This window comes from Trachinotus anak, unplaced genomic scaffold (assembly GCF_046630095.1).
Source record: "Trachinotus anak isolate AG129_WGS33_773 ecotype Australia unplaced genomic scaffold, CSIRO_AGI_Tana_v1 ptg000028l, whole genome shotgun sequence".
Lineage (NCBI taxonomy): Eukaryota > Metazoa > Chordata > Actinopteri > Carangiformes > Carangidae > Trachinotus > Trachinotus anak.
Window position 1 is genome coordinate 11,091,002 of NW_027273879.1, and position 14,463 is coordinate 11,105,464.

Sequence of the window (14,463 nt, forward strand, 5' to 3'; positions counted from 1 at the left end):
TTTAGCCTTAATTATGTAATGAAGTATAAGTCCCTAGCAACCACTGCATCCCAACTCTGAGATTCTGTAGAGATTACAGCAATTTTGGAAGCTATTTTTTCTTTTAGGGGCACTTACATTTATTCTTCAGGGTGAATTTCATTGTATTTTACTCAGAAAGAATATCAGGGTTTAGCATATTGGTAAGTAGCGGCAGTAGTTTCCCCCTAGTTAAAACAGGTAGAAGTGGCTGGTTCTATGAATGGTTTCTATCTTAAAAATTAGGTTGCTTTATTTGGACATGTCAGCAATAACACAACTGCACAGTCACTTGAGAAAAAAATTCCCAGCTCAGAAAGGTGTTTTATGCAGCACAAAAAATATGTTTTAGCAACAGTATCCCATTAGCTGAATCATAGTCATGTGAAGAAATCTCATTTATATACATCAGTCCAGAACTGAATTGAGGAAAGGCTTAGCAATACACTTGCTAAGGTTTTTGTGTGTAAGTAAGCACTGATGTACATTAGTAGTAAATATACATTCTCTCAATAAACAGCTTATTTATAGTTTTCATCTTCCTGTGTAACTTAATAGGGCATGATGAACACGTACAACTGCCTGATTGGTTTTGGCTTGTATATAGCAAGAATATAATAGAAATAGAATCACCTCATTTATAATCACTGTAAGAAGATATTGTTTCACATTACTTGAACGTTCATATTCTGGTCGCTACTTAAACTCTATTTGTGTATACATAATCTTAAATGGAGCCAAGATTGAATACCAGTTAATGTGATGTTGGGGATTTGAAATTATCAATAAAGGTTTATAAGATACAGTGTATAATATTAATGATGCAAATTACATGTTGTTCAAATAAAGCACAATGTTATGTTTACCTGCAGGTAATGATACATGCTACATAAACTCAAAGATTTCCATGGTAACATATAGCTATGCATGGTTTTAGAGTGCTTAAGCACTTCTGTAGTGAGAAGCCTCTCCACCTAGCTAATTGTTTGTGGACTCTGCTAAAACATGATGTGAACTCACCTTTTGTGCCCAATGGCCTCAAAAATTTGACATTTTTGAGCTCAAATAAAAACATAAAGCTGTCACCGTGTTTGTTTACTGTCAAACAGTGTTTTCCAAATCTTTCAACTCACAAGAGACAGATGATACAGAAGGCGTCCATAGAAAGTGTCTGTCATGATGCCTCAAGGCCAACAATACATTTCTGCAACAAGGTTGAGCTGTCAATAGTGCAGAATAACAACCCAGACACCAGTAACTTCACATCTGACAGTAAATTACAGGCCTGTTTACTCACTAGACTTTCCATCTAGACTGTCCATAAACTTTAAATCATGATTGTTCTCCATTAAGATCTACCTTGTAATTATGTATTATAGTTAGACTCTAGAAAATATGTAGTTTTACATTACACGAAGAGTGTGCAGTTCCTCTCCTGATGTTTCAAAGAAAGATCAATTAGTTGTTTGATTAATAACTTTCCCTGAATGGTGAATTTAAGCAAAGAAAGGGTAAATTTCCTGATGTATGAACCATCAGGAAATACAGCACAAATAATCTCACGTCCACTGCCACTGCACGTAAACCACACTGACACTTTATGATGTGTATTTAAATAAAGTTCACCCAGTAGCATGATCAACAACCCGCATCTCCTCTGGAAAAAAGGGGAAGTTGTGAGTTGAATCTTGTTTACTGTCGCTTTATTGCACTGTTAGTTTAAGTGACACGAAGAACCTAGCCCTCTTTTATAGAGAAAGGTTTGCATTTCGCAAATGAAACCCTGTGGTTGCTACCTCATGACGACAGGGTCGCAGCTCACTTTTGTCACTGGATGATGGTTAGTGCTCATGTTGAATCCAAGGCTCCAACACTTCAAACCCTGCACAGAAGAGAGGTTAAGCCGCCTATAAATGAGTGGCACTGCCCTTTAAATGGACCAGCCAATGACACCGAAGCGCCTCCGCTCCGGCTCGCCTGACAGCTCTGTGACCGACCGACTTGGATTTGGGGGATGCTGCCAGAGCTGTCAAGGTACTCGTCGAAGAACAAGGTAACGACGATGAAGCTCAATCGATGATAAAATCGTGATCGACCCGACCGCAGTCGTGGTGTCGGTGGCGTTTAAGCCACGGGTGAAAGCTAACACTGCGTAACGGCTGCTGCCTTGTTTTGTAGCTAACAAGCTAACGTTAGCTAACAAGCAGCGGTTGGAGTGCCGCTACAAGCTAACGCTAGCATGAAGCCGAGAGAGCAGAGAGGTAGCCGGCCGCCTGGTGTCAAGTAACAGCTCGGTCAACAGCAGAGGTCGGCTCACTTGACCCGCCGTACTCTCTCTAATCTTTAGTCAAACAAAAACACTGTTTCCGAGCCGGTCGGCTGTTTGACAGCAAGTGTCGTTGATTAATTCACACCCGCTCAGCATTATGAATGAACCGCTGTCTAACTTGCTAGCTTCACGGTGTTTGGTGCAACAAGCGACTTCGTGGTTTTGAACACAGTGAGTAGTCAGGATTTCCTTCTGTCCCGGTGCTGGAAAGTGGAATCACAAGATCTCCTCTGGCAATTAGGTAAGGTGCTATTAAAAGATAGCTCGGAGGGGAGGGAGGGGGGGGGGGGGCGAAACATAACTCATGTGAACTGCCGCTGCGCTGTCTGATATTTATAATGTCTAGATACAGGCACATGCAGTACCTGAGTTGCCCCATGGTGTTTACTACACTGCTGAGGTTTTTGGTGCATCACACTGAGTCGTCACCGTCAGTCTATTGCTGCATATCGGGATAATAACCAATCCCCTCAGTCCCCGTCGTGGAGAAGGCGAACTCTGTTTTCCAGCCCGCCCTGAACAGCTCTCCTCTTCCTGGTCCTGCATATGTCATGTTTGCCTGCGCGGGGCAGGTTACACAACTGGCCAGCCATGCAAAACAGAAACACGTGTCTATAGGCGGTGCTGAAAAATGCAGGTTTACTGAACAACAAAGACCAACGAGCACAGCAGAGAAGGAAAAAAAAACAGCTGTGGCGCATGTTACTCCTGCGATTTTTTTTTTTTTAGCAGAAAAATCACCGGTTTTGAAATGAATTTCATTTGGAGATGAGAGGTACGGATTCAACATGTGTTTTCCTTCCAGAGAGGACAATGATACGAACATGATCAGCGCCGATGGCTTCTCAAAATGCGAGGCGACTCTCCAAGAGGGAGGCCGGAGGAGGCCACCCGCAGAGATGCTCCATCTGCTGTCAGCTGTCATTGTTTGGCTTGTGACCGGCACCACCATCTCCAGCCTCAACAAATGGATATTTGCCGTTTACAACTTCAGGTACCCTCTGCTACTATCAGCACTGCACATGCTGACAGCCATAGTGGTGGACTATGGGCTGATCAAACTGCGGGTGATCCGCCACAGAGGGGCTGGAGAGCAGGACCTGACCCCCAGCGCAAAATATAAGGTGTTCCTGTTGAGTCTGACATTTTGTGCCAGCATCGCCTTTGGGAACATGGGTCTGAACTATGTCCAGCTGTCATTTGCACAAATGATCTATACCACCACCCCACTCTTTACTCTGGCAATTTCCACGCTTATCCTGGGCAAGCAGCATCACATCCTCAAATACACGGCCATGATGCCCATCTGCCTGGGAGCCTCCTTCAGCATCATGGGAGAGGTCCAGTTCGATCAGACCGGCTGCTTCTTTGTGTTTGCAGCAACCATGTTGAGGGGTGTCAAGTCCATTCAGCAGAGTGAGTACCCCCTTTACTGTGCCAGTATACTGTTTCCTGCCCTGTTTGTCTCCTCAGACTGGTGAAATTAACTCTCAGTTTTGTTGTTTTTGTTGTAGCCATAGTAAGTAACCTCTCAGTTAATTACCCATATTTTAAAAATGGAAATCTCCTCATGCCACTGACATCAGAGGACATTTTAGTGTTTTCCTCTGGGGCACCGCAGCAGTCTGCGGTCCTGGAACTTTTTAGTGATTTGGTGAATCATTCTTCAGTCTAGTAACACACCCACACATTAAGGTGGAATTTCACAGTGGCATATTTTCTGGTTTCTTAGGAAACACAATACAAACATCAATATATGTTATGAGTTAGAACAGGCAGGGTTTCTGTGTATTGTAAGGACACGCTGATCTGTTGTTTCTGAATGTTTGTCTTGGCTTTTGATGGAGCGAAAGCTTCAGAGAGGCTGAACTTTTCGGAAGTAACAGTTACTATTTTCAGTCAGTCAAGTATTTTTAAAGTTTCTCTGTATTGCCTCCACTTTTACTGGGAACTGTAGTCAAGAAGTTCCAAAATAAATCGAGATGCCAGACACGCTGTTGAGTAATGGGTCAGAATGGCTGCAAAGGTCAAAGGATGTTTCCTCTAATGCAGCATGTCAAAAAAAAAACATGATGGTCCATGAAAACAGTTAAAAATTAATTGACTCCTTTTCAGTCATATTACAATTATTGTTTTATTGTTTGTCTTGTTAGATGTACTCCCTGGAGAGCAGTGTTGTTACAGAGTGGTTTATCCTAATGAAACAAAGTAAACTAACAGCTTTCAGTACCAAAAACATTCAGAGATGAACATATGGCTGTAGTTTAGGTGAACATGTCCTGGTAGAGAGACAGATTCCCTTCTTGAACTTCTGATGTTACATGGGCTGAGTAGCGCCTTCATTACATTTATCCAATGTTCTGTGCTTTCAGGGATGCTGTTGTTGTTGTAGAAATAGCTTTAAAGTTGGTGTGTGTGTGCAATGGATTACATCTCTAATGTCATTATTCGCCATAACATTGTAGTTGTCAAAAGAAAAAGGAAAATAATGTGTGTATTTGTCTTACAGTTGTTACATAACACAAAAGCAGATATTCAGTTTTGCTCAGAAGAATGTAATGCTACATACTTTGTACCTCTTGGTGCAGAGGGCCACCTCATGATGGTTACAGAAGCAAGCACATGGCCTGAGGGTCATCATTTGAAATACTCAAGTACTCATGTATAGCTCCGTGACAAACAGTACAAGACTGCACATGAGTTTAGAAAGCTGTCTGTTTGCTCTGTTAAAATGTGTAAGTAAGTACACAGGAAGGGAAGGTTATGTCCTGCTTTTGCGTTTTGAGAAGAATTTGAAAACAAGGTCCAGCAATAGGAAGTTACTGTACATTATTTTTACACTTGATCATGACTAAAACTTTATATCCATCCCGAGGACCCAAACTAGCTGGACGATGTTGCCTCAAGTTGCAAAAAGCTATTTTCATCCTCTCTCACACTGTTGTAACAGTTTCCCTATAAGTTTACTTTTCTCTGACACACTTTTGGCCGTGCGTGTCTTTTGTTTAAAGGCCCATAGTCAAAGATTTGATACTGTATGCCAATGAAGTGTTTACAATATGTGAACAGTGAGAGCCGCAGTCAGACCTGCCTTAGCTCTCGCTAAAACAGTCATTAGTTTCATAAACCTTCCTACATATCCAGACATTAGGTTGTGTTACACAATCTTTCAAAGAGGTGTTTAGCATAACTTCCTCCAGTTTTCCTGCTCTGAAACCACTTAAAGCTCCCTGTCAACCTCTGAACAACAGCTGATGAGTGAGCAGGACCGTCTGTTTCTGTTAGAAAAACAGAGGAACCTTTTGTTGTGTCACCTCAACAACCAATCAAAATATGGCATGTTTCTCAAAATATTATAGGTAAGAAATGTAGCTGCTGAATCAGTCTCATGATGTAATACCACTGTGTTTCATGACAGATAGTTCCACTAAGGTAGGAAATGCTGTAGCTAGAGGACAAATGAGTTGTTTTTGTCATCTCTGAAGTCTCTGCCATTACAGCCATGTATGTAACTTCTGTCTCCATGTCTTTGTTTAATCAGGCATCTTACTTCAGGAGGAGAAAATCAACTCTGTGTTCCTGCTCTACCTGATGTCCATTCCTAGCTTCTGCATCTTGACTGTGGCAGCTCTGGCCTTGGAAAACTGGGCTGTGCTGGAGTCGCCGCTGCATTACGACCGCCACCTGTGGGTCTTCATCTTGCTCAGCTGTCTGGGCTCAGTCATGTACAACTTGGCCAGCTGCTGCGTCATCACGCTCACCTCAGCCGTTACTCTGCATATCCTCGGCAACCTTAGCGTGGTGGGAAACCTGCTTTTGTCTCAGCTGCTTTTTGGCAGCGAACTCTCCGCCCTAAGCTGCGCCGGTGCGGTACTAACATTGTCTGGTATGCTCATCTATCAGAACTCAGAGTTCATTGTCAGCTACCTGGACGCACGCAGGGCCAAAGCTAAAGGATCTGGACAGGCGGATTTTCACATTGCACGCGCAGAGGACTCGGACCAAGCTTGTGCATCTGAACCAACATATCATCAGCAGAGAACAGACAGCAAACAGGAAGACAAGATAGACTGAAATGAAAGGATGAAGGAGAGAATAAAATGTAGAAGGAAAAAATGCTAAAAATCCCGGCTGTAGTTCTCTGTCCTTTGTGTCATTAAGTGGTCAAGAGCAGCAGAGTGGGTGTGACCTTATAAGGCCATCGTCACTGACGATGTGACAAATTTTTTTTTTTGTTTTTTTTTTTTAACTTCCTCACTGTGCCAATTTATTTCTCCTCTGGTCACGCAGAACTGATGTCTTTAGAGAGGTAAAGGTTGCCTTTATTTATCATGGTGATGGTTAAATTCTCTCCTTCATCTGTAAATCACTCATACATAGCCTATACTGTTATATGCATGCATGAGCACACTAAACTGTTTGATACCTCATGAGGTATTCACACTGTCAGTCGTACTACTCCACTGTGAAAATGTTCTCATTTTTAGAGGGCTCTAATCGATGTTTTGGGTGGCTGTCATGGACTTTTTCGGCTGCAGGGGGTGGGGTGAGGCACTCTGCCCCAAATTTGAAGCACTATTTGTATTAAAAAAATCTATATTAATGGTACTGTTAGCTTACATTCACCTGGCCCTGTCATGGTAAGGGACTGGATTTTTTGGCAGCTTTTTTTTTTTTCTTTTTTTCTTTCTTTGTTGGTATGTAAAGCAGGAAGCTTGTTAAATAAGGACACTGCAGTTGTTGATGGAGGGCTAAAACCTTTGTTTAGAGGCAAAAGTTACAATGATGGACAAAGCCAATATTTCTGTGCAATGAGACGCCTCTTTACTCTACTGAAGCACATTTTAATAAGAGGCCTGAGTTCCGTGTTTTGTCCTCCCCTGTGAGCCTCGATGTGGCTTCCCACTTAAGGCCTAGATTTTGTGCTCATATCAGCTTGAGGGGACTGTCTCTCTGTAGAATTAGTCCAATTAAATCCATCTTTCAAAACAGCGCGCTCACTGCAGCGTACCTCAATAATTAGGTTCACGAGTTCTCTAAGGAGTGTCACTCAGCTTTAGCTGTCTTTTCCCCATGGAAGATGAGGAAAAAGAAGACTGAGCTGTCCTTTAAGGTTGTGTCTTAAATCCCAACCAATGTGGGTTTAATTTTTCCCATTTTTTTGTGGGTGACATTCTTACAAAGTTGGTTAAGCAGCACATCTTAAAAAAAAAAAAAAAAACAGACCTCTGCTGGACAGTGTTATGTTTTCTCTCAGTATTTCTCAGTATGCTTTTACTTTGTGACAAAACATATTTTATCCCCCTTTTTAATATTTATGTGGAAGAGAATATTTATTTTTGAATGGCCATAGCAATCACTGGCTTTGTAATGCTTGAAGACTTTGGTCCTCAAGTGTCTTGCACATGCATACATGTGATATTCAACAGCACTAGTCTCTCCTATACCAGTCTCTGTGCTAATAGAGGACTGCATGCCACTGCTCTTACTGAAAGCATCTTAAATGATAGGGGATGTCTGTTACAATCCCTCTAAAATGTATGGTATGACAAATGTTTACTTAGAAAGCTCTGTTTTGTTGAGACTCACACCATGTTGTAATACTGGTTTTGTAAGAGACCAGATACAATCAACGCTTGCATGCAGTTTGACCTCTCACACAATGACTCAACAACAAAGCCATACAACAAGTTTTTTATTTTTTTTTTAATGACACCTGTCATATCTTCTGCCATAAGAATAACTGCAAGCAGAACTGTATATTCAGATATTTTAGTTGATATATGACAGATGGGTGCCATTCATAAAATTACATTGTCCTGAGCATCATTTCATATTGAGAATGAATATATGAACCTAAGCTACTTTTCATAAGTCCCTTGAGGAGTCCCTGTACTAGTTAGTTGCAACTAGTACAAGGAAGATATGAAATTGTTTTATTTTGCAGTTTTATAATCGGCTTTGTTGGTTTAATATTTTAAAATAACCTGAGTTACATGTTTAAAGATTATGTACAGCAGAAGATTTCAGTGGTTTTATATTATGGAATACCTCAACTGTTAAATAGAGCTTATTATGCCCCTGTGTTCATTGATTATTAATTATTGGACTGAGATCAAGCAGCTTTTCAACAACCACAGTAAAACAGCTGCATGTAAAAGACTGACTGTATTGATTCAGGAGAGTAATCTGTAACAGATGTGAACATATTTTAAAATACAAATTTTATGGTCAGAACAGCCTCAGCAGTCATTTCCTAGGTTTATACTCAGTTACACTCTCTCAGTCTTGTGTCAGTTTGGCAGGTTCGGCTGCTTGTTCTCATAGATATCATGTTGAGTATATTATTGGTGTGGGGCAAAGCAACAGTTGCACTGACAGGGTATGAAGAAGCTGCCTTCAAAGTCTATGGTTCCTGTGTACATACTGGTTTTGATTGTTTGCAAAGCTAGTTGGATGTAAATAGTTATTTTATTATATTTATGTATTTTATAGTCATATATGGCTAGTGTAAACTATACTGGTTTAAGAATGAAATGTTTGCCTCATGCCTTATTGGGACACACTGTAGAAACTAAAGAACTGATTTGATTTGTCGTTTTTGTCAAATTCTTCGGTAATACTTTGAATGCCAACAGCAGCCATATAGGTGCTTCTGTTTAGAGGCAAAGGTATGGACAATTCATATATACATAATCTGCAACTGCTTGAATAAAAATAAACTGGTACTGGTACAATAAACAATAACAAAACCAACCACCTCATTGCTGAGTCAGAGTTGTTGCCTACATCAAATTATATAATGCCACTGTCACACTCCCTGCACATTTGAAGTCAACGCTGAAGTTAGCGTCCTACATGAAATTTGGTTTGTGGAGTTTATAAATCTTGTTTATGTTTTTTATAAAAGGTTTCACATTTGTAAACCATGGTAGTTCAACCATGAGTATGGCCACTGTTTTCTTAATTAATTGATTCATGGTTAGGTTCATAAAATGTCTAAAAATATGAAAGCACCTGAGGTGACATCTTTAAATAGCAGTTTTGTCAAACAAACAATGCAAAACCATGCAAATCATCGCGTAGGAAAGATGGATCCAGTGAATGTTTTCCATTTTTACTTCATTAAGTGACTTCCATAATCCAGTGCAGAAACAGGGATAGGCCTTGTTTACAGGTGTAAATAATAAAATGACTGAAAGATGGCTGGATACCATTTAGCTGTTTCGGTTTCAGAGTCCTGGTGTTATTCATGCTGGTTCCCTGTTACGCTGTCATGTCTTGGACACGCATGTCATCACACAGTGAGTTTATTTTGAAGCAGTTATGAGTGTTCACCACTAGGTGGAGCAATTAGCCTCCTTTGTGATTTATTAGCTCACTCTCTAAATCTGCTTCAATTTAGAATTAAATACAAAATAATCACATCTGAAGTTGTTGAAAGGGCTTTGCTTGTTTTCTGCCACATCTGTGTGCACATGTGTGTGCACATGTGTGCATGTGTGTGTGTGTGTGTGTGTGTGTGTGAGCGCCTGCACGTGTGTGTGCTCGCTCTGTACTCCTTTTTAGAGAGTGGTCTGCCTCTGGAAATAGGGTTCACTGGTCAGCATTTTGCCTGAATAAGGCAAAAAAAAATAAGGTGTGTGCTCCCCACTTTTTTGTCTTTTTTAACCCCTTAATTTCCCACCAAATGATTTGTCTGCGGCCCTCTCCAAAGGAACTGTGGCCATGCGAAATGTGTGAAAATAGAGTTTAGCTGAAGGAAGACCTCATAAAGTTTAACATGCCATCATCCATCCAGGATGCAGAGACAAGAGGAGGCAAGACTCTGCTGAGGGGGACAGAGACTACGGACAAGGACCTGATGTGTTTCTCCCTCCTCCTTCTCTTCGTCCTCCTCCTCCTCCTCCTTCCCATCTTGGGTGGTTCTTGCAAGCAACCTCCACTTGCTCTCCAAACATGAATCCGTATGAAGCGGTGTGGTGAGAGGTGTGATGTCAGGCCCGAGCTCTCACAGTTCTGCAGACAAGTTTAAGGAGTTGAGATCAGAGGAGAGAGCTGAAAACATCTGAAAAGCCCAAAGACACCCACCGGACACACAAAATAACATCCCATAAACAGGTGAGTGACACTGCACCTCAACAACCACTAAAGCCTAATCTGATTTTCTATTTTTCCCCTGTTCTTACTTTATTTTTTCAGATCTTGTGTCATGATGCTTTACCTCGGCTCATTTTTCTCGTGTCTGAGCACATAGTTTCTCACCGTTATCAGATTCTTTTAGTAATGGTCTCGTTCCACTACATTACTATATTTGTACGTGTTTTTGCCCCTTCTGTGCTGCACTCAGCCAGTTGCTGAGATACACTGAGGGGTACTCCAGTAAGACAAACACACTGCTTTGCATGGCCGCTCAGTTTGTGTCTGTTAAGACTCACACAACTGTTTATATTTGAATCACTGAGCAGACTGCAAGTAGAACAGATGGGGTCTTTATGCTGTGTTTGTGAGTTTTCCACATTATTTGGTGTAAACAATGGGGCGCTATCTGGTCTGTTTAAATTATTCAGACATATCTAGTCTTGATTAATGGTTGATTATTGAATCCAAGTTGTTGCATTTACAGGTCAGAAAGGTGAGGGTCGCTTTTTCAAACATCTTTACACTTGTCTCACAGTCCCAAGTGTGTTTATGCACTGTCCGTCAGTTCTTCTCAGAGCTGTGTTTTCACACGATCCAACCAGATTCACTCCTCAGACATGGAGTCAAAGCCTGATGCTGGACCAGCTTCGTTGACCAGCGAAGAGCTGGCCGCTATTGAGGATGAAGAGGTTCTCAACAACATGGTGAGCCAATGACTGATCTGTCACCATCATTTGAGGGAAGTCTGGTCATCAGCTGACAAAATATCATCATCATCATATCAAACATGAATGTTGGCTTCACCTCCCTCTTTGACATGTGAATGGGATGGGAAGAATGATTCGTTTTTTCTAAAATAACGGAAACTGAAATACAGTATTACAACTTGTTAAACAGTTTGGCCGGTCCAAAGTGTCTCTTAAAACCTGTGGCTTATCTTTTTTTAAGCTGGACAATGCAAAAGATTTTGAGGAGAGACGAATGATTCGTGCTGCATTAAGGGACCTGCTCAAGAAAAAGAGAGGTAAAAGCTGAGGAAACTATCTGCTCTGATGCCAGAGTTTTCCAGAAATGATATCTCCATTGCTCCTCTGATGCTTTGCTTGCTTTCTAAGCTCTCCACCATTTTTCATCAGATAAACGGGAGCAGGACCGCGGGGCGAGGCAGCAGGACTTGAGACAGCAGGTTCTGAGCAAAGGAGGGACAACAGGCGCAGCTGTTAGCGTAGGCAGAGCGTCCATGAACCAGCAGCCACCAACAAACAGTAATTCTGGTTTACAGTATCGAGCCCATGAATATATTCTAGTTAATATTTTACTGTTTTATTTAGATTATGTAAACTTCTTGCTGATACTAGTTTGATTCTCTGCATCTTTTTAGGAACAACAGGCCAGCCCTCTCCATCAGCCTCCACTCCCTCCAACACGGCCGCAGGCAGGTGAGTCATCTCAGCAGAGGCGAACATTTTGAATTTTGAATTGAATTTTTGTATGTTTGGCCACATTAACTACACAAAAGAAAATTAAGAAAACATATCTGAGCTGAAAAAAATATATTTGTATTATCACAAACAAGCTTCTTTTTGTAACTTCATGACCTTTTTATTAAAATGATGTTGTAAGTGATTTTAATTTCCCCAGGGGATTAAAAGTATCTATCTACCTGGCATTTTTTTGTCACCCATAAAGTTGTAGCCACAGCCACCAAATGTTACTCAGCTTTTGTTAACCTTATGGTAAATCTTATATTCATGCGGCGTCTCTGCTGATATGTGTCAGCATCTGCGGAGGCCGAAATCTGCAAAGGAAAGTCTCCTCATATATCTAGTAATCTCATCCACTCAAAAAAAACAAAAAAAAAAAACAAATTCTTGTGCGTAACATTTGCCAAGTCAAAAGATGATGTAAGCCATACTTTCTGAAAATCCAGTGTGTATCTTTGTTTCCACTCCTCAGCAAGCCCAGTCCCACTGCCGCCTCAGCCCAGAAATGTCCTGCTGCAGTACCCAATGCTAAAAACGTCAAACAAATGCTTCTGGATTGGTGCAGGGCCAAAACAGAGCCTTATGAGGTAAGTATGCCCTGACTTTCTTTCTCTGTGAATTATTGCCCTGTGGAGCTATACATAGCTCTGCCTCTTATGTCTCATTCTTTACCACTATTTCTTCTAAACTGACCTTCCCCTGGTATGAAACAGGGGGTGGACATCCAGAACTTCTCCTCAAGTTGGAAAGACGGCATAGCCTTCTGCGCCTTGGTGCACCGGTTCTTCCCTGACGCATTCGAGTACTCCATCCTCAACCCAAACGCGCACAGGGAAAACTTCCAGCTGGCTTTCAGCACTGCCGAGTGAGCTCTCACTCCTTATATGACGATGCAGATGTATCTTGTCTGGAATGTCCAGCAGTAAATTACACACAAGAGCAAAGTGACTTCACAATTTTGACAATGTACTTTCTGTGTCATTGTTTGTCTCAAGTTGTTTTTCAGTGACTCTCACTCTTCATCTGCAGGAAGCTGGCAGGTTGCCCCCCTCTGCTGGACGCCGATGATTTAGTCCGGATGAAAGAGCCTGACTGGAAGTGTGTGTACACGTACATCCAGGAGTTCTACCGCTGCCTGGTGGAGAGAGGCCTGGTCAAAACCAAAAAACGGCTGTAGACTGTTGAGAAGTCTAAAGTACCTTATATGTGATTTCAATTTGTACAACCACAACACACATTAACACAAGATGAGACAATATTATGCACTTTTTTCAACTACATATTATCCTAGATTTGCCATAAGGGAAAAGGTGAGGTATTTGATCTGTCCAGCTTATGCATTATGTGAATGTGAAATGTCTAATGTGTTGCCTTTGTACTGGTTTGCATGTTAGCTGGGATTTATGGGTGTCTATGTGCACTCAGTGGACAGCTGGCGCTTAGGATCAGTGCATTCCACTGAGATTACACATCTGCATTAATCCCAGTCAGAGCCATAGAGAATCTGGGAACAAAATTTGTGGTGATGCTGTTGAGGGCCCGACTGTGTGTGTATTAAAGACACATTTAATAAATATCCACTCCCTTCTTATGATCTCTGACTATAACTGATGGTTTTATTTAACGTGTGACAGTAAATATAAAACCATTTCATGTTGATGGATAAGTCAGGACACTGGAGGTTACAGATCGCATTGTATCATATTCAGCAACTCCTCACATTTTATTTGAAACTTTTATACCAAGACTTTGTTATGAAGGGACTAGATTTGTGTTGAATGCATGTTGTATGTATACAGTTAAAGGAGCACTGCACTGATTTTCACATCAACTTTACTCATCATGAGGTGTTCTACCTAACCTGTGAAAACAGTCAAACGTAAGGTTGCAGATGAATCCTCTGAACTGGGTGCACTCTTTTTGCAATTTTGTATTGCCAGTTTCACACGCTCTATAATATTTTCCTGTAGTGACCCTAGTGATTTCATCAGTAGGGTTACAGAAAGCCTGTATTGTAACCCTTTTTGCTCCTTTAATGCTATGGCTTCATGAAATTACTGTAACTGCAACAGCTTTTCTAATAGACATATGGACACAATGCAACACAATATTCTGAATAATTTAAAAGGTAGTACTAGGATGAAAGCTACTTTTGATAATAAATAATCCTAAATAAAAAATGTGTGTATTTAGTAGGACAGGATTTGACCACAATGTCACCATTAAAGCCCTGCAGTCACTGCAACAGTAATTTCGAGGCTGAAAATTGTGTGACCACGCAAAGATATTACATAGGGGAAAACATAGGTAGCCTTGTCACAGGGAAATGTAATTATTGGCATGCCGATCAATTCTCCTTATCAGTGACGCACTAATGCCGGATTAATGCGTCACTGATGGGACAGATTTCTGGCCGGCTGCTCTCTGGCAGCAGCTTTTTGTTTAGCCTCTCCTGCTCTGCCCCCCCCCCCCCCCCCCCCCCCCAGGTGC

General features: G+C 41.4%; 2 protein-coding genes across 5 annotated transcripts; both read left to right on the forward strand.

The window, feature by feature from the left end:
• The first annotated feature begins 1,850 nt into the window (after nt 1-1,850).
• Nucleotides 1,851-9,111, forward strand: slc35e4 (solute carrier family 35 member E4). 2 transcript variants are annotated; one of them, XM_071465230.1, is made up of 3 exons: nt 1,851-2,071; nt 3,153-3,763; nt 5,889-9,111. In XM_071465230.1, the coding sequence occupies exons 1-3, from the start codon at nt 1,953-1,955 to the stop codon at nt 6,419-6,421; spliced, it is 1,263 nt and encodes a 420-aa protein (XP_071321331.1). In that variant the 5' UTR covers nt 1,851-1,952; the 3' UTR covers nt 6,422-9,111. The 2 variants fall into 2 exon arrangements, with proteins under 2 accessions (XP_071321331.1, XP_071321332.1); XM_071465231.1 differs by having other exon boundaries at nt 1,994-2,588.
• A 1,045-nt stretch (nt 9,112-10,156) lies between these two features.
• smtna (smoothelin a) lies at nt 10,157-13,567 on the forward strand. 3 transcript variants are annotated; one of them, XM_071465234.1, is made up of 8 exons: nt 10,157-10,468; nt 11,055-11,193; nt 11,438-11,513; nt 11,626-11,754; nt 11,871-11,928; nt 12,446-12,560; nt 12,687-12,838; nt 13,003-13,567. In XM_071465234.1, exons 2-8 carry the CDS (start codon nt 11,107-11,109, stop codon nt 13,148-13,150), a joined length of 765 nt encoding a protein of 254 aa, XP_071321335.1. In that variant the 5' UTR covers nt 10,157-10,468; nt 11,055-11,106; the 3' UTR covers nt 13,151-13,567. The 3 variants fall into 3 exon arrangements, with proteins under 3 accessions (XP_071321335.1, XP_071321336.1, XP_071321334.1); XM_071465235.1 differs by having other exon boundaries at nt 10,303-10,468; nt 10,974-11,193; XM_071465233.1 differs by having other exon boundaries at nt 10,327-10,468; nt 11,092-11,193; nt 13,003-13,291.
• Nucleotides 13,568-14,463: the final 896 nt, after the last annotated feature.